We start from the raw sequence: 25,408 nt of genomic DNA, 5'->3' as shown, positions 1-25,408 counted from the left end.
CCCGGTAACCCTATGCCGGGCAGGGTAAACTGTTCCTTCAACGTTCTCTTCATAAGGGTCTTCTGTATCGCTCTTTGTCTGGTCCCTCACCTAGGACCAATTTGCCATGGGAGACCCTACCAGGGGGCAAAAGCCCCCAGACAACATAGCCCCTGGGATCCCTGGGACACACAAACCCCTCCAACATGATAAGGTAGTGATTCACGGAGAGTATTGCAGCATTAAAAGCAAAGTTGAGAGCTTAACATGCAAGGATAGAAATCATTATTGATGTCATCTTTCATGTACAGTTTATATTTATGGAAGCAAAAATGAATCACTTCCTCTCACGAGTCTAATCATAACAATCATTTCAACATGGACCAAGATGTGGGAGTGGTAGCAATCCACAATTCTTTACTCTGAGCATTACAAGCTATCATGTATAACAACATATAACTGGTTATAGTCCTGTCTGCATATATCCAGGTCTACAACATGTTCTTCTTATCAAGAGCTTGTAACATGGGATTGCTGCAAAGTCTATGTGATGATATATAAAGCGTGTGTATATACATGATACAGTCACTTTCACATATGGGACAGAATCGGAGCAAGGAGGTGTTAAGTAGTCACATATGTTGGACAAAATTTCATACTGGCATTTCATTTGTGTTTCACCCAGAAGTGTAAACAAAAGTTGTATCCAAATATTTATGATGATCAGAAAGCATGCCAAGAAGAGGAAGGTGAAACCAGTAGCTGTATCTCCTCTGTGATTTCCTCAAGAAATACCAAATATTAGTTTATTAGATCTTAGATTTTAATTTTGCACATTGGCAGAGGCCACTTGTAATGCTGATGCAGCTGTGAAGAGTATTTCGATTCCGGGTGTCAGTTGTCAGTAGTCGCTAAAAGTGATCTTTTAAGCTACGCATGAAATATGTAGAAGTACAAACAATTTAAGGATGATCAACCAGCAAGACTCACCTGTGTTTCTGCAGTTTTCAGTGAGCAAGAAAAGCTGCTTGAGTAGTTATGCCCATTTGTTTTAACAGTATTGCTGCACATCAGGAAACACACAGTGATCACACCACTAACAGGCACCCTGACTTATTTCCTGCTTGTCTTCCCTGCTAAACAGAATTCACACGCTTGCTGCATACATGCTACTTTTTTGCACAAGTCAAGGAGCTTGTCAGGTTACATTTCACTGTGTGTTATACTTGTATAACTATGCATGTGACAAATAAAGAACCTTGAACCTAAACAGGGCCAACATGTTATTAATACAGGCATGCAATTTTCTTATTAGTTGATATATATGTCATTTTTCTCAGATGACCTCATGATGAGAATGAGGACCAAAGCACACACAAAAGGGTGTGAAGGTGTATGTTTAAAAAAGCGAGCCATTATTAATGGCTTGACACAACACTAGAAAGTAATGAGACATGAAACATAAAGGAAACACAGATGAAGATGAAGAACAGAGGTAAGCACACACAAGAAATACACTCTAAGGGAAAATGAGGAAATGGGAGGGAGACACAGCTGACACAAATCAGACACGAGAAGGAAGAAGCAAAACAATACACTGATGCAGGGCACAGAACTGTCAAAGGAAAATAAGCACAAACATCACACCAGGGACACTAGACACAACACAAGAAACACAGGGGAGGCAGAGAGAACACCTAAACACTGGAAATAGTTAACAAATAACCAGGAAACAAGATAAAATTGTGAATATTAATAAACACAAACATAACCACGGAGTCACTAGACTCCAGACCATAACAGTTTGATATTATCTTCTATTTTAACTGCATCAGTCATCCATCTAAACCGTCCACACCAGCTCCATCATCATCTTCCTTCTGATCCTTATATCTGTCTTTTTTTACTAAAACACACATTTTGCAGGATGTTGCTGGCACAGCAGTGGCAGAGGCCCCTCTGGCTTTTGGGTGAGATTTAAAGTCAGTGCCATAGATCTCAGTCTTCATGAAGATCTATATGAGAGTTAAATTAATACATACACACTCCCACATAGACAGCATCAGTGTTACTGTTGCTATTTTGTTACTGTAGCCGATCAGCTCACAGTGTCACCCTGTACATTATCTCTTCCTCGTTCTGTTGCACTGGTGTTAGGTGCTACATTGCAGGTTGATTACTGGTGGTTCCTCTCTCTGCTATAATTGAACTGGTCTCCTGTGCTCATTGATTCATTCATTTGTCTTTCCTGGAGTTTGCTGCTCTCACTGGACATGCAGTCGACCAATTTACTTGTCACCTTGCAGTGGCAGTGCAGTAGTCTTCAGAGGTTACCTGAGTGTAATTACTGATTGACTACACCCAGTGATTGTCGGATAAAGGTGTCTAAGGCTACGTTCACACTGCAGGTCATAATGCTTAATTCCGCTTTTTTGATCGAATCCGATTTTTTTTGTCTGGTTGTTCACACTACAAATAAAATGTGACACCAAACACTCTCTAGTGTGAACTGTTCACGGTCCTCAAAGCAAAAGAAGATGTCACACACAACATGCTCTGCTTAGACCCAGACCAAACAGTATTGTTTGACTGATGGCCTTAATATAAAGAGCTGTTTTGGACTTTACATTTCCCAATTTTGTTTTAAGTTATAAACCCATACGGTAAAAAAATACATTTTTCCTGGCCAAAATATATGGTAAATATATTTTGTATTTGTGATGCTCCAAAAAAATATATTTTTGAAATTGAAAATATATTTCTTTCAAACCAAAATACATTTCAAAACATATTTTAGGGTGAAGAAAATACATTTCCAACCTTTATTTAAAATGTATTTAGTGCAATAATGATGATAATGATAATAATACTAAAAGTAACATGTTTTATGCACAGCTGCAAAAAACAGTTGGATTCAAACAAAACAGAGTCAAAGGTCTATCACGAATTAGGTTGTTTATTCATTTGCTTACAGTATTTCACATTACACAATATCTCACTATAATGTAGCGTTCATTGACTTTGAAATTATCTGTCAGTGATACAGTAAACAAGATACAACAACTGCTATGTACACTTTAGTTGTTGACAATATTTACAATATAGTACTTAAAGGAACACACTCTACTTTTTTTGGAAATAGGCTCATTCTCCATCTCCGTCAGAGTTAAAAATGCAGCACGTTAATAGGACTCTGGAGCGTGATCTTATGGGATGGGGCGTAGCCAGGATTTTTGGTCGAGGCGCCATACTAGCAGGCCAAACAAATGCTTGCTGTGTGGCCGGTTGTAATGTTAGATTGCACTACCGGCAAAGGAATAAGCTTGAAAACAGGCTCTCTTTTCATTGTTTCCTCACCTGGAAGCATCATGAGGGAGCTTATGTGTTGGATGTTACCAAAAGAAGGCGTCTAGCCTGGATAGCAGCTGTGAGACGAGCTGATATTCAGTTCTCTACCATCCCCAGATATCTGTTGGTGTGCTCCAGTATTTTCATTCAGGTAAGTTCTAAATAAGTTCATATTATTCTTTATATCCTGTTAGTTTCATTTTCAATGCGCTCTGAGATCATAGCACAAACTTAGATCAAACATGCAGAACTACCTTCTATTTATAGAGTTGCTAATTATTTGGCATTATTGCAGCAAACCAGCCTATGAAATGAATGAAACACATCCTGACTGGGTTCCAACACTACACATGGGGCACTACGAAATCCCTGCTTCAAACTACATGCTACATACCACCATGCCAATGAGATTACTTTTTCCATGTGAGGGTGAAAAGGTGAACCTCCTGGATAAGATGGCAAAGGTTTGCTGCGTTTTGGTGAACATGTGCCCCAGTGTGGTAGTAAATCCAGGGAAAAATGCTCTTGTTAAATACTTTTAAGTCTTGTGCTGTTTATGTATTGATACGTTTTCAAAAGAGACAGTAAATTACAGAATGCTAGTAGTGGGTGATATTATTTACATGCTGTCATTTTTTTATGTGAACATTTTGTCATTTGTAAACTATACATAACATTGATTCTACATTTTAACTGATTTGATGTTCTACAAAGTGCTTTTAATTAAAAATAGGCAAACATTTCTTTGTTTCTTTATTCAACTTTTGAACAGTGGTACTTAGTAAGTACATATTCAGTAAATGCAAAGTATTTACATGGCCCCCTAAATTAAACATTATGGGTTATTCAGAACAGAACTATGCTTGGAAAAATATTGTCCCATCAGTTGATCCAACTCCTCCACAGTAGCAGGATGAACTTTTCTTTTTTGAGGACGGCTTCTTTTACCTGTCACAACAAATGGTCTGTTTATGTTTTGATCAAGAACCTTTTTTTGGGCAGCTGAAGAGGAGAAGTCTATCTTATGGCCAACCTCTGGCTGTATCTTGGTCATATTACCAGGCAAAACCCAGTATGCAGGTTCATCTGTAAAAGTCCTTGTGCCACAGATCAACACTGTTGCTTCTACATTAAACAGAAGAGCAGCAACATGGGTGCAGGTCTCCACGACTCCGGCCATACAGGTGCAGTGGGCGGCTTCAACCTTCCCTGTGATGCTCACAATGACCTGTGGCTGCAATGCTGCAATTCAGTCTTTAAGAGTGCAGTACCTGAAACACACACAGACAAAGTTCATTTAAAGACAAGAGCTTTAATAAGCCAAGGCCGACACAAATGTGCTTTATCTACTTTCAAATCCATTTATCATAAATGTAACAAATAAAGTGTTTTTATGTATCCATCTATAGAACGCTGCATGTTATATTCTAAATCTGCCTGTTTCTTTTTAGAAACCTATCAGCAAAAAATGAACCTAAAGTATGTAATGCAAGGATGTAATCACTTTCAAGAGGGAGAAAACATAATGTTCGACTTTAAATGACAATTATGGACACCTAATATGATAAGGAGATTCTGCAGGTCATTAATCAATGTATAAAACTAAAACAGAATGTATTTTTAGTGACACAGGACACAAACAAGGAAGCAAGATGTGTAATTAGGATTATTTATAATAAATATGAATTAATTAGGGCAATTTCTTTAACCATAAAGAATAACTAAATCCTTCAGGACAATGTCACATCAATGCACTGAACTCACTATGTTATCCCTCTAACAGAGCCTCCACATGTTCTCACTGTAATTTCCCCTCATGAATGAATTTATGCTGCACTAATTTGAATGTTCGGGGGGAATCAAACGCATTTTACTCGCAGTACTCAAGCTGACTTACCTTTGCTTGAATGACGGCGTACGCACAACGTGGAGGCTTAAAAATAGCCAAATCTTGTACCCAGTCCTTGGTGAATAAGATGTGCGCCTCCAGAGATTTATAATTGCAAAACTGGTGCGCCGTGTATGCGCTGACTCCACAGACAAGGTATGAGAGTAGATCATGCTAAGTCAATAGCGGTTTGGTCTTCAGGGTTTCTACTCCACGGCTGTATTTCATACGGGTCCACATTTCAACAATCAAGTACCGTCTCTTTGCATCTGGACACAATCTGTCTCTATACCGTCATTTTTCTTTTCAGCTACGTTTCAGAATGGTTCGTAGCAATCTTGTTTTGATTCGTGACCAGCCAAGATGGTGCTGCGCTCCCACAATGCATTGCGACATTACGTCAACGCCAAAGCCCTTTGCGTGCAGGAGAGTATGCGCATGCGCATTGCCATGGTGGTTTAAAAAATAAAGCTATAATGAAAAGTAATTAATAAAAATTAAATATTTAAACATTCCCACAAATGTGCAATGAACGTGCAAAAACTCTCTTTATTAGTTGTTGCTGTTTCTTTCTTTCTTTCTTTCTTTCTTTTTTTTTTTGAAAAATAACGACGTCTCTGAGGCGCGAATTCCGACAGTGAGAGGAACGGCCGGATACAGGAGACGGGAAGAAACAAGCCGATTATGTTCGCGTTAATTAGGTGGTTGGAAGATGTAAAATTCTCAATTCTGCCAACTGAACATATACGAGATTTTAATGAGGATGAATAATTAGCCGGCATGGAGGAAACGGACCTTTATTTGGTGGAGTGGTGACAAGAAGCCAAAAGGCGGGTGGCCGGTCTATGAAGCCTCCATCATCAAGCTAGCAGGTGCCTTTTCTCATATAATATTACTTTATTCTCGCTTATTTGGCACGGAAGCGTAGAGCTGCCACCCAGGCAAAAGAGAAATATAAGTATATCACGTTATAACGTGAAAAGGTTATCGTTCTAACAATATACTATCATGTTAGTACAATATACTTTTCATGTTTGAACAACATTGTACGAACAATGTACATAATTATCACGTCCGTACAATATTGTGCGAACGTGACAATTATGTATATTGTAATAACGTGATATTATATTATACAAACATGAAAAGCATAATGTTAGAACAATAAACATTCAAGTTATAACGTGATATAGCTCTATTTTTCTTTTGCCTGGGTGGCAGCTCCACGCTTCCATAATTTGGTAATCAAAATATGTAACTTAATTAATTTTATTGTGATGTACTTTTGCCTTTTCTTATTATTCTACCTTCTCAGAAAGGAAAAAATTACAAATAAAACTGTTTACACTTGTTATATACAATAACTATCAAAACCTATTCACATTTAATTTGGCTTTCACAGAAATCCCACCTCTCCTTCTGGCTACAGAGTACTTACTTACCAAAGTTAGAAACAAAGCACAGTTATGCTTTATTAATGTTCGCTAATTACAATGTTCCACATTTCCTTGCTTTTTAAGTCATTTTTAGGCTTTTTAGAGTTTTTGTTTTTTTAGTAGTAATGTTTCTGCCTATTTATTTCAGCCCATGAAATCGAATGCAGATCTTCCTGATGTGAGATTTACATAAATGTAAGTAATTTTGTTTGTCATTGTCATTAATGTTGTTGCTGTTGTTGTTTTTGTGCAGTTTGCAATCATATAAACCTAGCAAGCATCAGTCAGCACAGTGACTAACCTAAACAGATTCTTGCTTTATTCACATATATTATATGTAATTATATATACCTGCACATTCTACCTAGGGTTGCAGCCACTTGGCCCCACCCCATTGTTGTGACAGCCCTGATTGTACTTATACACTGCATCTGAACAGGGAACAGTCTGCCACATTATTGTATTTTTAAGTGACTTGTTTGTAATACATGAATTTGTTTCTTACAGATGTCAAAGTCTCAACCTCATGCTGCCCTCCCCCATCCTCCTAAAGTAAGTATTTGTTGTTGTAGTTTTTATGCAGTGTCTGTGTCACATGCTAATCATAATTATTGAAATAACTGTTTTCTAACAGATTTTCCAAAACACTAGTTATGTTTGTTGTCATTCAGACTAATACTACTGCTTAGACATTGCTTAGTGGTCATGCATGTTTGACAAGCTTGTTATGATACCAAAACAGTACGCCTATCACAATAATCAATATATCGACTTAACACACAATACATGTACATGACCTCAATAATTGTTGATGATGCAAATTATCTGTCATTATATTTACAAAAATAAAATATAATAATAACAACACAATAACACAATAACATTAAATTAGATTGTTTTCTATTTGCAAGACAATTTACTATTTATTCTAGTTTTTATGGTATCTAATATTTTGATACCTAATTTCCATGATCTAAATATTTTTAGAATTAGATGTTGGTTTGTCAATTGAAAGTGTGTAGATCTTGCATTATTATGGTGTTATATTATGATTATACATTCAAAGACATAAAATGGTCTTAAAATGACAATGACATAACTTGTCGCAATTGTTTATGGGGCAATATACAAACCAACAAAAAGTTGTTATCGTAACAGGCCTTCAAAACAGACGGTTTTATGATTGATAAATTCAAAAAATAAATACATGTAATTTCTCCGAGATTCTCTAATATTCAGTTACAGTTCACAACACAGATACCTGTACATGCTGTATTATACTGTAAATATAAATCTCTACATTTAGCATCCCACTAGAAAAGTCACAGTAACTGCCTCTTTTTTTTTTTTTTTTACAAATACCTGTACTATTACTAACACATTTACTGTTTTACTTTTAGCCTGTGGATACAAATGCAGATTTCCTTAATGTAGGTTGTGCATTTTAATTACATCATGTTATTTTTATTATTATTTATTTATTTATTTTATTTTACATTCAAATATGATTGCTAGTAGGTAAAGAATAGTTCACCTATAATTGATATTCCCAATTAATTTCTCACCTCTGATTGAATGCCTTTGTTTGTTTGCCTTTTTTGACTATAACAAAACATTTTTGCAGGATATATATGGTGAACTTATATGCATAGATACAGTCGTATGTGCTTGACACATGCACACACCAGTAGATGTACTAAAAAGGAAATAATTACAATCATGATGTTGATTGCTGATGTCAGTATATATGTTTTAGAGGAATGTTTTGTTTTTCACCCAAAATGAACTATATTGTTTCAGAAGAGATTTATTACCTGACTCTTATATATTGTTCTGTTTTTTGTTTGTTTTTGTTATTTTCAGGTTCAATGGTGCGTGTTCTTCTAATGGCCGCCTTCCCACTGGAGGTTTTGATCCACAGCAATTTAAAAGGTAAACAGCTTTGAAAGTCAGTTCAAATGGTTAGCTAATAGTATTCTAAAAAGCCTACAACTCTGTCACCAGTTTCTTTACCAAAAAGTACCCATAAAAGTATCTCTCAATAGCATATCATTGTAGCTCAAATGTTTAGTTGTACAAATATCAGATTTTTGGAAATCTAAAACTAGTCAAACACTCAAATGTTCATGCTTTTTATAGGAGGACAAAGCAAAACGGACATCGGCGCAGAGTGAAGAACTGCCCTTCATAAGGACACTATGACAGCCATATATAGTAAGTGAAGACTTTCTGTGTATCTAAAATTGCATACAGCACAAGTAACTTACTTTGCAACCATTACAATAGGTTGCAAAGTAAGTTACCAATACAAATAGGTGATGATGCATTGTAGTGGTTGGTCTCAGACAAAGAAGGTCAACAGATTTATGAATGCTGGAGGGTAAGGAGAGACGACCAAAAGGGGTGTTAGCATTACTGTAATGTGAACTGGATAGACTTTCCATCTAGGAAAAAAAAAGAGGTAAAATTATGTGTAAAATATATCTGTATTAATATCTGTATCTATATAAACAGAAATATCTGTTTGCTAAATGAAGCTAGCTAACATAAATCATATTTTTATTTTAACTCTGATAAAAGTAATAGAACTGTGACTTTTGTTTGTTACAGTGGCAGTCAGGAAGAGGTTTCCCAATTTGTGCAGAAGGGCTTTGAGGATTGCAGTGAAAGCTGGGGGAACTGAGACTGCTGGAAAAGGAAAAGAAATTACATTTTAAGTATGTTGACTTATGTTCATACAATCACACACACATATACACACACATATGTGTGTGTATATGTGTATATATATGTATATATATATACACACACACATATATGTGTATGTGTGTGTTTCTTTTAGAATGTTTAAGTATGTAATGAGAATAAAATTATAAAATGAATATTCCTTGCTTGATTTATATGCATGTTTTAAACATCAAATAAAGATTTCTTTCAGCTGTTACATGTGAATGTGGTTTCTTAGAAATATATGAAGGGTTAATTTTATATATTTTTGAATGATTTTAAATAAGTTTAAATTGTATTTTGAAATATATTTTATAAATATATTTCAAAATATAAAAAAACAGCCAAAAAATATATGTGTTAAAACACATTTCAAAATATATTATAAATATATTTTTTAAATATATTTTAAAATACATTTTGAAATATATTTCAAAATATACAAAAAATGGCCAAAAAATATATGTGCTAAAATATATTTCAAAATATATAAATATATTTTAAAATATATTTTAGCACATATATTTTTTGGCCATTTTTTGTATATTTTGAAATATGTTTCAAAATGTATTTTAAAATATATTTTTTTACCGTATGGGAAGTTTTTTTGATATTTACAAGTGGCCTAATAATTATCCTTATTGCTGTTTTAGAGGAGCGGTGCTTCAAAGGATAGTTGCAGATTTCTGTCAGAATCTGCAGATCATACAGTACAAATAAAATGTTCACATTTCTCCAGCTTTGTCTTCCAAAGAGTTTCACTAACATCTACACTGGATGGCCAGGAAACGTTCACGATGTCTTCTCCGGCGCTGATAATTGGCATCTGTCTTGTGTCAGTGACGTAAAAGACAGATTTATGACCTGACTGTAACCAACTTTAAGGTATAAAGGTGAATTACAGCACAATAACTACTTGGGCCCGTAATGAGGCCCTGGCCAGTATCAAAAGACATCAAATTCGTAGGGAGCTAAAGTATTGAGCAGCAATAATGACCTGGACACAATGGTAACTTTTGAGTAGCCACTCTTGTATTTTTACAAGGTATAACAGATATTTGTCCAATTTGTACAGAAAAAGTATAAAATAAAATAAATAGTGTGCACACTCAAACAAAATAAAAGTACTCATTGGGGCCCTTTAAGAATTTAGAGTTAAGTCGGCAACAGCCAACTTTAAAGATCCTTGTGAGTGTAATTGGAATGTATGAGTGTGTGGGTGTGTATCTTCTTTGGGGCGGATCGTCCTCAAAGTGGTTGGCTCGCCATCTATCACAAGCGGAATTTCGTCCTGGTCCTTGGACTTTTCTGTCCTCTCCAAAAACCTGACTGTTGCTCTGTTTCTCAAAAGCCCAACACACACTGGTGTTGGAATTGCAGCAGCTCTCCGGATGAAAGGCAAGTGGTTAGCCGACGTTGCTTCTCTCCTTCATCCAGCCACTCGACACTGGACTTCTAGCAGGTAAGTATGCTGGCTTTCCTTCTTCTCAATTCTGAATTTTTCCTCTCTTTTGTCCCTGGATTTCTCAGTTTGAGTAGCATTACCTCCACTCCTGTTGCTGAGATGAGAAAACCCGGGAGAGCCATGCGCCTTCACCTCACTTGCTGGCTGACAGGGTCAATGCAGCCTGGGTAGGCTCTGATTGGTCGCTGAGCTAGGTGCCCTCACATGGGGTAAACTGAGAGGTGCACTCAACGGTCATAGGAAATATGACGCTTTGTTGATCTGGACAGTTAAAACAAAGAGAATACTCTCTCTTCTCTATCATTGGTATGAATGTGCTATTTTTTCATCTGGGCTACACCCTCCCCTCCTGAACTCATGCACGTCCCTGTGCATGGTAGACAGTTAGATGATGATTATTCGAGGGGTCAAGGAAGGGGGTGGAACAGGCTCTTCACCATCACTGATGACATCTGCCCAAGCTGAAGACAGTCCTTGCAGGAATGATTTTGCTGCTGTAACCAGGGGATTGCCTAGCTCCCTATAGTCAAGCCATCGTGGGGGGCGACGTTTTCTCTCAGATCTCCTGACAGAATCATTTGCATCTGTGGTTTCCCCTGTATCCACTGGGACTGTCGCCTCCATTCTCTCCTCAGGATTTGCACCTCTGGTGCCAGCCTCCTCAGATGGAAGTTGCCTTTCTTGGACATCTGGGTCAATAAAGGGTGAGTCATTTTCAATCAAGGCTGTTTGGTTCTTGGCCTGCATGACACTGGCTTTTGTAGAGGCTCACTGCTTTCCTCCACAGGTAGGTAGCCACATGGTAGCAATCATGTCTATAAAACTTCCTCTTGCAATCCAAATTGATGCAAAAAAGCTTTTATTGTGAAGGAGACCCTGCATTATGTGTAAACATAATGTGGTAAACTATGTTAAAGACAAGTCTCAGCAAAGCAAGCCCTGAGTCTGTCACACACAGGCCCAGTGTTACTGATAACACATCACTGAGCTGCTTAAAAAAATGTTTTTTTGGTTTCATCTTCCTGTTGGCATGCCAACACTCTCTTGGTACTAATGTAGGATTTTTCTTAAGACAAGTAAAGGAGAGTCCAATCCAGGTTACCTTAATTGATGATTCTAAATTTCCCATAGGTGTAGATGTGAGTGTGAACGGTTGTCCATCTCCCTGTGCTAGCCCTGTGACAGACTGCAGACCTGTCCAGGGTGTAACTCGCCTCTCAGCTTTACCTAACAATAAAAAAGTGCCATGAGGTGATTTTTGTTGTATTGTCATGTTGTTTCAGCATCATAATCTGTCTCTTCACCTCAAGCCTAATTTCCTTCACTGGAAGAATGCTCTAACACACAAAACTGTGCACAAACATGAGGATTTTTCCTAATATTCCAACATAAATAGCACAGCTGTTGAACGAGTCTCCAGCTTAAGTTCTTGGGAACCCACATGTCTGAGAATCTGTCCTGGTCAATTAACACCTCCAGCCTGATCAAGAAGGCCCATCAGCAGTGTTCCCTCTAAGCTGCGCACGTGCGCAATTGCGCACTGCTGGCACGGTCTCTGCGCACAGAAAATCTGCGTTGCGCACAAAAAAAATCTAACCTGAATTGAAATTAAAATTAATACTTCAACAATCCTGTTTTGCAGTGTTAGTCAGTGAGTGACTGGCTGCTCCCATATGGGATTAGAACCATGCCACCTTATCCCATAGTCCACCCAATAATGCGTATATACGCAGCCAATCAACGTCGTTGACAGGCTATGACAGCGTCCTTATGTGCCGACACCTGTGTTTTAGCTAGCAAAGCGGCGTGGCTGATGTGGAGTGAAGCCACGTTAATGACAACGTGTACAAACGTTGGAGATGTGAGCAGGACAGACGGAACAATTGACAGAAAAAGTGTGGACTTTATAGCAGTTTTTAAATTGTGTTGATAGGCCACGTAAAACCAGAGTTGTGATAAAATATATGCAATGTTTGGTTTTCTTCCTGAATACTATCGTTGTTTATATTTACTGCGGGAAGAAACGGTAAAAACGGCGTTTTATAAGGAAAACGCTCGAAAGCGCTCTCAGCCTGTGAGCAAAAACAAACCCCACCCTCCTCTCCGTTTCCTATTCGTCCAAAAAACTACCATGTCGACCAATCCAAAAATGATATGGCAACATGACATCTAGTTGTTAAGAAACTGGGGGAAGTTTTAAGAGTAACGAGTGACGTGATGTGAGAGATTTGAGACGTTTAGCGCAAATCTTGTGTAGTTAGTGTGTAGTGTAGTCAATAGTTTTGTTGTGTGCGTCAGAACAATGAGACGACTGCTGAATGTTACAGGTGTTACAGGAGTGATACATCTCCTGTTGTCAGGCCTGCAGGTATCAGGCTGCTGTTCTACTTTATCTCATAGTGGACAGAAATTATTTTTTGGAGTGGCACAAATAATTTGTGTGGCATCAGATTTGATGCAGAACAGCTGATTGTTCTGTAAATGTTTATTTAAAAATGCATTGGCTGCATTTAAAAAAATAGCTGCAAAAAACTTTGTTGTTTACCAAACTGAGTTACTTTTTTGAAGAAGTAACTATATAATTAATTGCCCAACATTGGTCATTATATACTGTATTTTTGCAGAGAGAGAGTTACAGGACTCTCTCCCAGACCACAGACTCATAATACAAGTCAGAGCTTTATAAAAAAAAAAAAGAAAAAAAGTTGTGTTTTCGAAATTTGAGTTCAAGTTATTTTTACTTCCAATAGTGTTAACATACTACACAGGTTATGAACAAGATTTTTTAACATTTTCATTGTAAGTGGGCTAAAGCAGTTAATTAAAAGTAGTCTAACATAAATGTAAATGCTGTAATTTGATTATTTTAATAAAACATGTAACTTGGATGGATTAGATGCTGGCGTGACCACAGTGCACACGTCTGATGTCGCTCACAGTGGTCCAAGGTACCGCTCAGGGAGTTTGTGTGTTCGCTCAGACACGTGAAAAATTAGAGGGAACATTGCCCATCAGTGCCTCTTTTTCTTGAAGACATTGAAGCAGAACCACCTGTCTACTGACATACTGGCAAACTTCTACCGGTGTGCATCCTGACCAACTGTGTCACCGTCTAGTATGGGAACTGCTCTGTTGCTGACCGCACGGCACTGCAGCGGCCAACAACGCCCAAAACATCACAGGGACTCCACTTCCTGTTATTGAGGATGTGCACAAGAAGAGAGGTATACGCGAGCACGCATCATTCTCAGGGACTCTTCTCATCCTGACAATAAACTTTTCCAGCTCCTCCCCTCCAGAAGACGCTACAGGACCCTGCAGATTAAAACCAGCAAACTGTATTTCATGACCCTGCATTTATACATCTGTAATGGCAATAAAGTTGAATCCCGTCCTATATTGTAACAATTACTGATTTTCAGCAGATTAGACCTCCCATCTCCAACCACTGGTGAAAATGAGTTACAACTTCCTTCAGAGGAAATAGCTGCGAATGTTTCACCTGGTATTATGAGATAAACAAAGATCTGACTGCCTGTAGATGAATGCTGGTGTGTTTGAGGTGACTCAGGGGTAAAAAAGTAAAAACTCAGAAAATATTTAATTGTCACATTTCTACTTTATTCCTTACTTATTGCTTTATTGTCTTCATTTCAGCAAAATATGTTAAAATATAGTGTGTACAAAAATAGTTTTTTAAAGAAACAAACACTTGGTAGAGGAAAACTCAAGGTGGCCATCTTTGGCATTTATGGGGTACTGTGTTGACACCATGCATTGTTTGTATGATGTTTATCATAGACTGGTTCAGTTCATTCATGTTAAATCCAACATTGTACTAATAGTAAACAAGAGGGTCCAGACAGACATTGAAAACTGACAGCATGGCGGCCACCTCCTTCAGGTAGAACAACACTGGATCCATAGAGCAGCTGTTCCACAGAAAAACAAATAGAACTCGAACGAGGTGATGTGGGACAAAACAAACACAGAAGATGCTGACCAGCACCAACATGTTCCTGCGAGACTTCACCAGCTTCTCAGCACTGGAGGAGGCCAGCTGTGTCTGCTGTGCCTGCAACACCCTGCGGGAGGTGCTGTAGTAGAAGAAGACCAGGGATATGGACAACAACAAGAAGATGATAGCAGAGAAGGTGTGCATGATTTTAAACATCAGACTAACTGATGCACTAAAGAGGAGCCCACAGTGGTTGGGGATAGAGGTCAGAGGTTTCTGGGTGATTAAAAACATGATGCCGTAAGTAACTGATGGAGCCAGGAGACAAATCCAGGTGACCATGGAGACAATGTTGGCAGTTCGTACTGACTGCAGGACATGAGTTCCTGAAGGTCGGACGATCTTCAGATACCTGGATAGAGAAGACAAAGCAGACAGCGTCCAACTTCACTAATTAGTCACAGTGGAGCCAAATCTGTCATTTTAGGTCAAATTACCACAACTTTCAACCATCGGCACGATTGAAAAATTCCAACTGTTCGTTCGTTAAAGTAATCTCTGCAAATAACACAGACAAAAAAAAAAACTGCACACAATAAAAAACAAAGAAAAACAGTATTTTAAAAAAAAAATTCCAAATGCCTGAATAAATGCTTGTTTTCTGTAGAACTCCATCACACTCACTGTCTGTTTTCTCAACCAACATTCATCTTCACGGGGGCGCTGCAACACAGTGCCTGAGATTATCATACTGAAACTAATATCACTGAGTTGCTGCTTTCAGGAACTGTTAGTTATTAGAAGTGTGATAGGAAGTTGCTTGCTCATGAGTGAAGCAAGACATGGTTGTTCCTTCCAATCTAAAGCCGTCCACTGTATTAAATCCCTTTGAGTGGCAATATGATTAAGTTTCTTACTTGTGTTCAATTATCAGACAGGGTATATGATATTATTAAAGTGATTTGAAATGTATGATGTGTTTTATATGTCAATAGAAAGAAGCTTGAGTTTATGTGACATTTCTGTATATTGTATCATTTGAGTTTCACACATCCTGTCAAAATACAACATGTGCCTGTTCCTTGGAGGAAGTGATGCAAGAGAGAGTTTAGCTGGTAAACCTCAATACAGGACACAGGGTCACATTGGGTGCAACAGTGCATACACATTGATAATTTAGTCAGGAAGGGTTTGTGGTCATTAACACTTTTTGTAGTCAATAGCAGTAAAGGCTTCTTACCTGTTGGCAGCTACATAACTCATGAATATGATGCTGGCGTACATGTTGAGAAACAGGGCAGAAGCTCCAAAGCTGCAGTAGAGCTGCCAAACGATGACTGATGTGCCACCATAGTGGCTGATGCGCAGTGGCAGAGAGAGCAGGAAGTCAGCAGCTGTCAGGTTCTTCATGTACACCATCAAGCTGCTTGATGCCTGCTGCTGAGCTCCACAAAAGTAAAACTTCAGCATCAAGCCATTGAGGAGTAAACCCACCTGAACAGACACGGAGCATGGAGAACAGGAATTTAGCACATGCACAAAGATCTTTTGTCAAATTTCTAACAGTGCACAGAAGATTTGAAACTTACCAGAAACAACAGACTGTAGACCAGCATAAAGAAAGGGTTGACTGATGTGCCGACAGGATCACAGGTCTCGTTCAAAGGTGAAGTCATGTTTTTTGGGTCAACCATGTTCCTGAAGCTGAAAAATTAATCCTCTTCATTGAGATCTGTCTGCTGTCACATATAATGCATCAAGTTTCACACTGGTTCAGATTGTCATGCCCTACACTGAATCAAGGAAACATTTGTATTTTACATTAAGTAAATATTCATGTTGTTGGGTGGAAAAATAAAGAAAACAGTGAATGTTGAATATTTCCATGTGATATATCTTGTCACAGATGCTGTGCTTGGCTTCACAAAGCATGCCAAAAAGATGAACATTATGATTATTATCGTATGAAGTATCAAATGTTCATTTTCAGATTTTATGTCTGTAGCACTCATGTTTGTAGATCAGCTGTTAAAAAGTTTTGCACATCTTTCCTCAGAACATGTGAGCAGAGATTTTAGTTCCACTGTTCAGGTAAGTGTACGTGAAGTTTTTGGAAGAAACACCTGTGTGCACAGAGCGACAAGCAAGACTCACCTGTATTTCTGCAGTTTTCAGTGAGCAGGACAAGCTGCTTGTATGTCCTCTCAGTCTAATGATATTCTTGCAGATCATGAAACACACAGTGATCACACTTCTAACATGCAATCATTTCCTCTTTGTGTTTACAGCTTTGTATTCACAGGAAACAGACGCATCTTTTTTCTTATCAGTCATGTGTCTGCACTTTTTTCTGATAACTTATAGCAATAAGTCTTCAACAAGATGTAAAATTCAAAACATGCAATCTGGAAGCAAAGCAGCAGCACAGAGCATTTGCACCTCCATGAAAATCTGTCTGAACTTTTCGGGGATGTGGATCTTTGATTTATCTATACTGCATATTTTTCTAAAGGCTTGGGGATCAGTACTACATTCCTTCTTTGCTGCTCTTTGATGTTATCTTGAACTGTTTTAGTCATCCTGCTCATCAAAACCAGCTGCACCAGCTGCATTAACACCTCCCTGTTGGTGTTCTTTTATAACATAGCCTTCTGCACGATATTGCTGGTACAGAAAAAGCAGTATTTTCAGCCAGGTAAGTCCAATGAAGCCAGATAGGTAGCACAACTGCTGATCGATGGCAGAGTGGCTTCCTACTAGCGTTCATTCACTGAGTGGCGTTTCATCAGTCAAGGTCAAATCAAAATTAGAAATAAATTTAAAATGTACTAAAGAAAAGCAATCTGCTTCATTTCATCACAGACATTGCTGTCATAAAGCTCATCACCTGCCAATTAATGTCCATCCAGCTTTTACATTCCTGCCATCTTGTGGCAACAGTGGACTATTGTCAAAGATGCATTTATTTCAGTCTGGCTGGAGCTGGGTGAGCTGCGAGGGCAGCAGCATGTTTCTGATGGCTTGCATGCCTGCGCTGTGTTGTTTTTTTTAAACAACTTGTTAAAAACTGTCAACAGTTTGTAACAGTCACAATATGTGGTGTCTCTTTAATGTAACATAAGTCGGGGTTTATCATATCATTAGTGTGCGCCACTGCCCCCTCTGTGATTTATGGGAGCAACTTGCTTGCATGCGAATACATGGAGAGAGACGGACTTTATACGTTTTACCCCTCCAGGTTGTATGAACACTGTCTGTCATGCTTGATAAGCAGCAGCCATTCAACCGGTATGGTTTGGTTGATGAAGAGATGGTGCATTTAAGGATGCGCTGTGGAATTCCCAGTACCAGTGTGATCGTGTATTGTTCCTACTACCCTGCTAAGGTTTATACGTCCTCCTCTCAACCACTGAACACAACCCAACATTACAAGTTTCCAGCAGCTCTGTGGTCATATTTCCTGTTTTGGAAAAACACCCACTATTAACAGCAGAAGATTAAAAAACAATTTAGACAATAAAACTTCATGATGAAGTCACTGAGAATTAAATCAGCCTTAACAACAATGTCTGGTGCTTAGGTGAAGCCTCGTTTTTGGGGACAACCAAATTTCTGGAGCTGAAAAGGAAATCGTTTTCATTGAGGTCCATCATTGAAACATTCCACCTTCACAGTTTGTTGTGTTTAATTAAGTTAATGTGTTGAAATCCACTAGATTTCAACACATCAAACAACATCGTCCACTTTGTCAAGCTCATGTGTCATGTCTATGTGGCACTATGAAAAAGAAGAAGAGATGAAATTAGTAGCCCCCCATTTTAATTTATACTGAAAGTCACTTTCTTTTGGTAAGGCCACTGTTAACCTCCTAAGATCCAAACTCTTCCAAAGCATGCATTTTTAATTTCTGTATGATATTTGGGCTGTTTGGGGCCCGATGAATGTAAAAACAAAGAATTACCTGATTCTTTTTAACCTTATTTTTGTTTCTGCAAAAAATGAGAGCCACGTATGAGGATGTTCATTTAACATTTCAATAGAACAGTAGCAGTATAATGTCCTCGTAAGTGGATATCAGGCTCTTGTAAAGCAAAATTGAGTATTTTTTTCTAAATAACCCAAAATGTGATGTCCACATGTGGACACAAGGTAGGAGATAATTGTCAATTGTACAGTAATATAAGTTCTGGCAGCAGAGGGCAGTGACTTCATGTTCATTTGTGTCACCTGTGTCCCTAGGTGTCAATGAGCTTTAACCGCTGATCAAAGCCCATTAAAGGGGCATTCTCCTGAAATTATGTCTTTGGTTAAAACAAAAACTAATTTGATGTTATGTTGGAGTTTAAGTGCATCAGTCAGTCTGGTCAACAACACCATAAACACAAGCTGCATCATGATCTTCCTGATGGTCCTCATATCCCCTCATATATCTTTATTTACTACAGCACCTCCTGCAGGCTGTTGCTGGCACAGCAGAGGCAGGTGGCAATCTCTGCCTTTTGATTAATGCTTTATACAGCATAAAAATGAAAGTATGTGAAGACACGTACAAGTTTTAGCTATCATTACAACAGAAAAATTATACAAAGCACAAAGAGATACAGAACATACAAATATTTATTGCCAGGTGCCTGCATTACCCACCTGAGGTTTGAAGAATCCTGAAAAGTTGGCAGGAGCAGAGTCTAGACCGGAGTTTTTAGGAGGGGTTTAAGAGAGTAAGATACACAAAGCAGTTGGAGGCATGTGGAAGCTTATTTTAAATATACTAAATCTTCATTTTGAATAAAATGAAATCTGCTCTGGAAACTATTGTCCATGATGTAAATATGTAAAAATTGTGTGTTTTTTTCTTTTTTGCATATATGTGGTTTTTTGCTGCTGATACAACTGAATTTCCCCTTGTGGGAGAATTAAAGGATTATTCTATTCTATTCCTTACTATTTTTTTTTGTTCATTTCAGGCACAACAAAATACATATATTGAACATAAAGTGCACAAAAACAAAAAAAACCAAAATTTACCTGAAAAGGAGTGGGACTAAGAAAACTTATTAAATCCCACCCCTATACTCACTCATCAACAAAAAACAATAAGCTTCCCGCAGCTACGCCCATCGTTGCAAACCAAACAAACCAAACCAAGCAAAACAAATAGAACCTTCATAACTGAATACAGAATATATTAATTATAAATTGCGTTACCACAGGTAACAGGCAATAATAATTACAAAGTAACAAACACACATACATATACATACATACATATATATCTACACACACATGTACATATATATACATACATACGCACACACTTATTCTATTCTAAAATACGAATAAGGTTATTACAAAAATTTATTTCACAGAGCTTCACAAATAAGTGTACACACCATTGACTGTAGAAAACATGGACGACGCCACAGCTCCCCAAAAATGAAGCCAAAACGTCTCTATCGCCCCCTGGTGTCTGGCTGCAGTATAGGTCATAAACCCCGCCTCCTCCATGTTGGTAGATGGGACTGGGGTCAGGCTAAAATAAATTTATTCTCCTCAGATAATTTTTTTCCAAAGATTCTTTTTTTTGTTATCAATAGTTCTCATCATGCTGATTGATATCCAAGGGGTCTCCTTTCCCATAAGTTTGATTCTAATTCCTACCGCGGTGATGTTAAATTGGGGTGTAACGTCATCATAGCAGCTTTGACTGGCAGCTGCAGTCACGGAGAAACTTGCGTATCTCTGTTCGCGAATAGCAGATAGAGCGTAGGCTCTGAGAGGAGGGCCAGCGTTTACGCTACGAAAACACGACCGAGTGTTTTAACCTGACAGCCTGAGGTGTTCTTCAGAAAACTAGACTACCTGACAGAAGGACCCGAGGCCCCGCTGCACTTTTTCGGTAAGTTAATCGTGTTTGTAAGCTAATCCACAACTACCGTCCTTAGCTAGCTCCTGAGACCTAGCTAGCTAGGATGAGCACTCGGCTATCAGGGTTCGTTCAGCTAATCTGTGCACGTGAATGAATTTACTAAAGAAATCAAGAGAAACGCCCCGGGCTGCTCAGTCACTAATTACTGTTACTGTACTTTTATTACAAGTATTATACTATAAAAGCAACAGGCTGCACTCTGCTTCAGCTCCTGTGCACAACTGAATATCAAATATGTGCAAACAACAGCATCTTTACAGATGTGTCTCTTGCCACATCTGTAAAGACAGTAACATCTTTTTTAAAAGCTTGTACTTCAGTAACTCCTCATTAATCAGGAACTATGGATTAAAGTACTGTAGTGTACTGTAATACTGAAAAAATGTAAGAGAAGAACTTCAGATCCTGAGTGTGTGAGGACAGAAGAATCAGCTTTATTTCAATATTGAGGGATAAAATTTATATTTGAGTTTGATGGTTCTGTTCTCTTTGTGATTACAGGAGCTGCCCTCAGATTCAGACCTCAGCACCACCCAGTGACAGCAGACAGATCATCCAACATGTTAACTGCAAAATGAACTGATGAAAACAGTGCAAGGTTAAAGTACCACATGTGCTGTAGTGAAAGCTGCAGCTTTATTGATAAAGTTAAAGACAAAAAAACAAAAGGATTAATCACTCATGTAACTGTGTCACTATGAATCAGCATTAACAGGACCTCAGTTTGGTGTTTCACAAAGCTGCTGATCTCAGACCTGCACAGCTTCCACTTTAAACACTTGATGTACTCAGCTGCATGAAGAGCATATGAGATTTTCTCTGACACAATTAAATAAAACCTGATGAAGGTCAAAGGTCGTCACTTGTATGTTGAACTACAAACTTGTCATCTGGAATTCTTTCACAGTTTTTTGCAGATAATGTGTTATTTACCATGAAGTGATTCAGAGTTATTCATACCAGAGTAACCAGAGAGGATCATATATTTTTAAATATATAACTTACAGGACTGAATATAATATCTTTATGTAAAATTCTGGAGCCTCTGGGGAGTATCTGAGTATTTATAACATTACACAAACCAAAGGTCTCCATCACAGTGTTCATGAAATGCTGGGTTTATCCATCTCCTGGGGCGGGCCTACGGAGGAGTGCTGAAGATTTCCCTGCGAGGGAGCTGCTGGTGAAGATCATGAATCCTGCTTGATCAACGCGATGAGCTTCAGTCTTCCTGGTGTTTCCTAAATGATGCCTCTTACAGCGGGTCAACAGAACTTATGGCACAGGACAGCTGTGATCAAAAGAAAAGGAAGAAGTTTCTCCAAACCTCTGGATCCAGGAAACCCAGCTTGGTCCTGGTGGTCTCCCTCACTAGTTTCTCTCCAGGGTGACTGTAGCTGTTGTTATAATATGGACTCTATTATTAAATGAAAAGAACAAATTACACTACATTACTGAAACGTTCTGCTGTTTTTAAAGTCTTAATATTACCAGGCTGTAGAGAGCTCTGAAGATTTAAACAGTTTTAGATCCATTACACTCACAGTTTTATGCAAGGGCGTCGATTTGGCATGGACGGAAGGGACACGTCCCCACCAATATCCAGCGATTACTGAATTGTCCCCACCAATAATTTGATCTCTGCGAGTAAAGAAAAACAAAAAAAAAAAAGAAAAACAAACCCGATAGAAAGAAAAAAAAACCCGATCTGTCAACGTCTCATTCACCCAGAATGAGTGCAGAAAGAGTTAAATTACGTTCTCTACCTCATGTGACAAATATGGCCAATGTGATTGGCTGTGCCTTTCAGGGAGCTATGTTTAGTTTTAGCAGCGGCAAGCCTGCGCTGGACCTGCAAGGAGGAGAGGATGATGGCAGCAAAAAGGAAGAACCTGGATATAAGAAAGTATTTTTCAAAGAAACCTGTAAGTCACTTAAAGTCAAGTTTACTCATAAAATGTGTCCGTCATAATAACGTTACAGGCTATGCTAGGCTTTGGCCCACATCAGTCTTAAAATGTATGTAACCATGAATAACGTGTTTTGGAAACTTAACTGCACAACATGCAGCACTATTAGTTATCTCAGTCTCAGAGCAACATTTCTAATTTTGATTGAAACTGTCAGAGAAAACGGCAGCCTCGAACAAGCCAGGATATTAGTTTACAGAGGCTGTTAAAATTATATGTCTAACCTTAAAATGTTGGTGACACAATAAATTTCATCCTAATGGCACTGACATATTCATAGGGTTAATTTTTGAGACAAAATATCATGAGGTAGTCATGATTTTGCAAATATTCCACCTTGTAGTGCAGTTTGCACAAATTGTTTTAAAAATGCACTCACCCTACAAACATTACTGATGAGTCAAGATCTGCACAAAGTGACAGAAACACTGAAGCAGCTACACATTTTATTCTTCTTGTCATGTATGTCCTATTTGTCAGGTGACAGAAGAACCAACACAGAGCTCAGAGAGTAATGGTGATACAAGATCACAGGTGAAATTGGATGATGACTTGTTGGTTCATTACTGTATATGAGGTCAGACCTATGATGGTGCTGCGAACATGTCAGGAGCTTATTCAGGTGCTCAGGCAGAAATGAAGAAACAACAGCCACTGGCATTGTACGTGCATTGTGGGCCTCACTGCCTGAACTTAATTACACAGGCTGCATGTCAGGCTAGTTCTGTAATACGTGATGCTCTAGAGTGGGTACATGATCTGGGGTCATTATGCAAACAGTCTGGAAGATTCAAAGCTATGTTTTCAGCAGTTGCAGCAGATTCAGAGGGACCATCAGTATCACTCAGACCTCTCTGCCCAACCAGGTGGACTGTAAGGGGAACTGCTATCAAAGCAGTGCTGTCTCAGTATGACAGTATTTTGACTAGTTTAGATGAGATGGCAACAGCTGGATCTAGCACAAGTGCTAGGGCAAATAGATTGCATGAGAGGTTTGAAAGGGGCAAAACAGTGCTTGGACTTCTTATGGCATTAGAAATTATTGAGGAGCTAGAATGTCTAAACAAGTCCCTGCAAAAACGGACTGCAACCATTGCAGGAATGAGATGCTCAATAGAGTGTGTCAGATCCACTCTACAGTTGAAAAGAAATGAAGAAAGATTCCATCAGATGTTTGACAAAGCAGTGAAAATGGTGGACTCCCTTGGTATTGAGCCCATTCAGATTCCTCGCCAGAGACAGCCACCAAAGCGATATGCAGGAGGGGCAAGCCAGCACACTCCCAAGTCACCTGAAGAGCATTACAGAGGAGAGTTTTACAAAGTGCTGGATAGTGTTGATGTTCAGTTTCAGGAGAGGTTCAACCAGCCAGATCTAGGTGTCTTGCAGAAACTGGAAGAAATTCTCCTGACTGGAGAGGTGGATGGCATTATTGATTGTTACCCAGAAATTAACAGACAGAGTCTAAAGGTTCCGGTAGCCATGTTCAGATCCAAATATACCTTTACAACTAGGACAGAAGTGTCTACTATCATTAGGGGAATGCCGGTGGAGGTGATGGGTCTGTTTAATCAAGTTGAAAGCCTTGTCAGGCTGCTTTTAGTCATCCCAGTATCCTCGGCTGAGGCTGAAAGAAGCTTCAGTGCCCTTAGAAGACTGAAAACATGGCTAAGGTCAACAATGACTCAAATGAGATTGAACAATGCTGCTGTATGTCATGTCCACCAGGAGAGACTGCACAGTATAGATGTACAACAAATATGCCAGCAGTTTATCTCAGTCAACGAGAGGAGATTACATGTGTTTGGCTCCTTCACATAGTGGACATTGAGTTGTTGTGTGGGGCACCAGTAGTCCATGTCTGGGTTAGGTGGTTGAATTATCCGTCCCCACCAATGCCAACACCAAATCTACGCCCTTGGCCTTATGTTAAAATCTCAAAGGACAGCATTATATTTTTGATATTAACAGTAACTCTGGGCTTCTGTAGAGTGTGCAGCTGATCTCATCGCTGTCTAAAAATGGATAACATACATAAGAGTGCTTTATCCTTCAATAACACAGACTATTAGAGTAACAGGTGTGTAGCATTGCTAACTAGCTAGCAACAAGCCTCCAACACAGCGCGTATGCTAGCGGCTAATCTAGCAAACGAATTAACAACAGAGTGACTTTAGAACTATAAGATGATAAGCTGTGTGTCTTTTTTATAACAGTGACATGGTTGTATTTACCTTAATTAAACGAGTCGTCAGTCGCGGTAAACCAGCAAAAAAACTCGAGCAGCCGGGCTACGTAAAAAGTGTAGAGGGGCGTGTTTGCGGCCACGTCCAGCGGGTGTGTGGGCGGGAGCGTTACACAGTCGCTCCACCTTGAGTCACTACACCGCAGACTCTGGCTCCAAATTTGTAAGATGGCAGCCTCCACAAGCGGGGTATTTTTGGCTTCATTTTTGCACAATGGTAGGAGGCGGAGTCGCGTCGTCCGTGTTTTCTACAGTCAATGGTACACACTTATTTAGGGGTATGACAGGGGAAAAAAAGAATGCTTGGACACTGCTAGCATAATGGACAGGTTTTTTACGGGGCTCCCACACAAACGCAAAGCGATGAAACATCGCCAAATAAATTTCCAAACCAACTTCCTTCCAAGCCAAAGACTAGAAAATATTATGAAGTATATCTTCCCTGGCTTCACCTGCACAAGTGCCA

The 25,408-nt window shown here is 38.8% G+C and overlaps 2 protein-coding genes across 2 annotated transcripts in view; both read right to left on the bottom strand.

Moving 5' to 3' along the window:
- The window catches only part of LOC134623951 (zinc finger protein 664-like), a 507,757-nt gene that overhangs the window by 211,694 nt on the left and 270,655 nt on the right, over nt 1–25,408 (bottom strand). The gene's annotated exons all lie outside the window — the stretch shown is intronic.
- Nucleotides 14,682–16,477, bottom strand: LOC134623933 (P2Y purinoceptor 14-like). Its single transcript, XM_063468935.1, has 3 exons — nt 16,391–16,477; nt 16,042–16,295; nt 14,682–15,213 (listed from the first exon to the last, which is right to left on the bottom strand). Exons 1-3 carry the CDS (start codon nt 16,475–16,477, stop codon nt 14,682–14,684), a joined length of 873 nt encoding a protein of 290 aa, XP_063325005.1.

The sequence above is a fragment of the Pelmatolapia mariae genome, linkage group LG3_W, assembly GCF_036321145.2.
Source record: "Pelmatolapia mariae isolate MD_Pm_ZW linkage group LG3_W, Pm_UMD_F_2, whole genome shotgun sequence".
NCBI classification, from domain to species: Eukaryota; Metazoa; Chordata; class Actinopteri; order Cichliformes; family Cichlidae; genus Pelmatolapia; species Pelmatolapia mariae.
This window is presented reverse-complemented; position numbering and strand designations above follow the sequence as displayed.

Coding starts and splice junctions, on each gene's coding strand:
- LOC134623933 (XM_063468935.1), bottom strand. CDS start 16,477: ATGACTTCACCTTTGAACGAGACCTGTGATCCTGTCGGCACATCAGTC. Junction 16,296..16,390: donor TCTACAGTCTGTTGTTTCTG/GTAAGTTTCAAA, acceptor GTGTCTGTTCAG/GTGGGTTTACTCCTCAATGG. Junction 15,214..16,041: donor AGTTATGTAGCTGCCAACAG/GTAAGAAGCCTT, acceptor TTCTCTATCCAG/GTATCTGAAGATCGTCCGAC.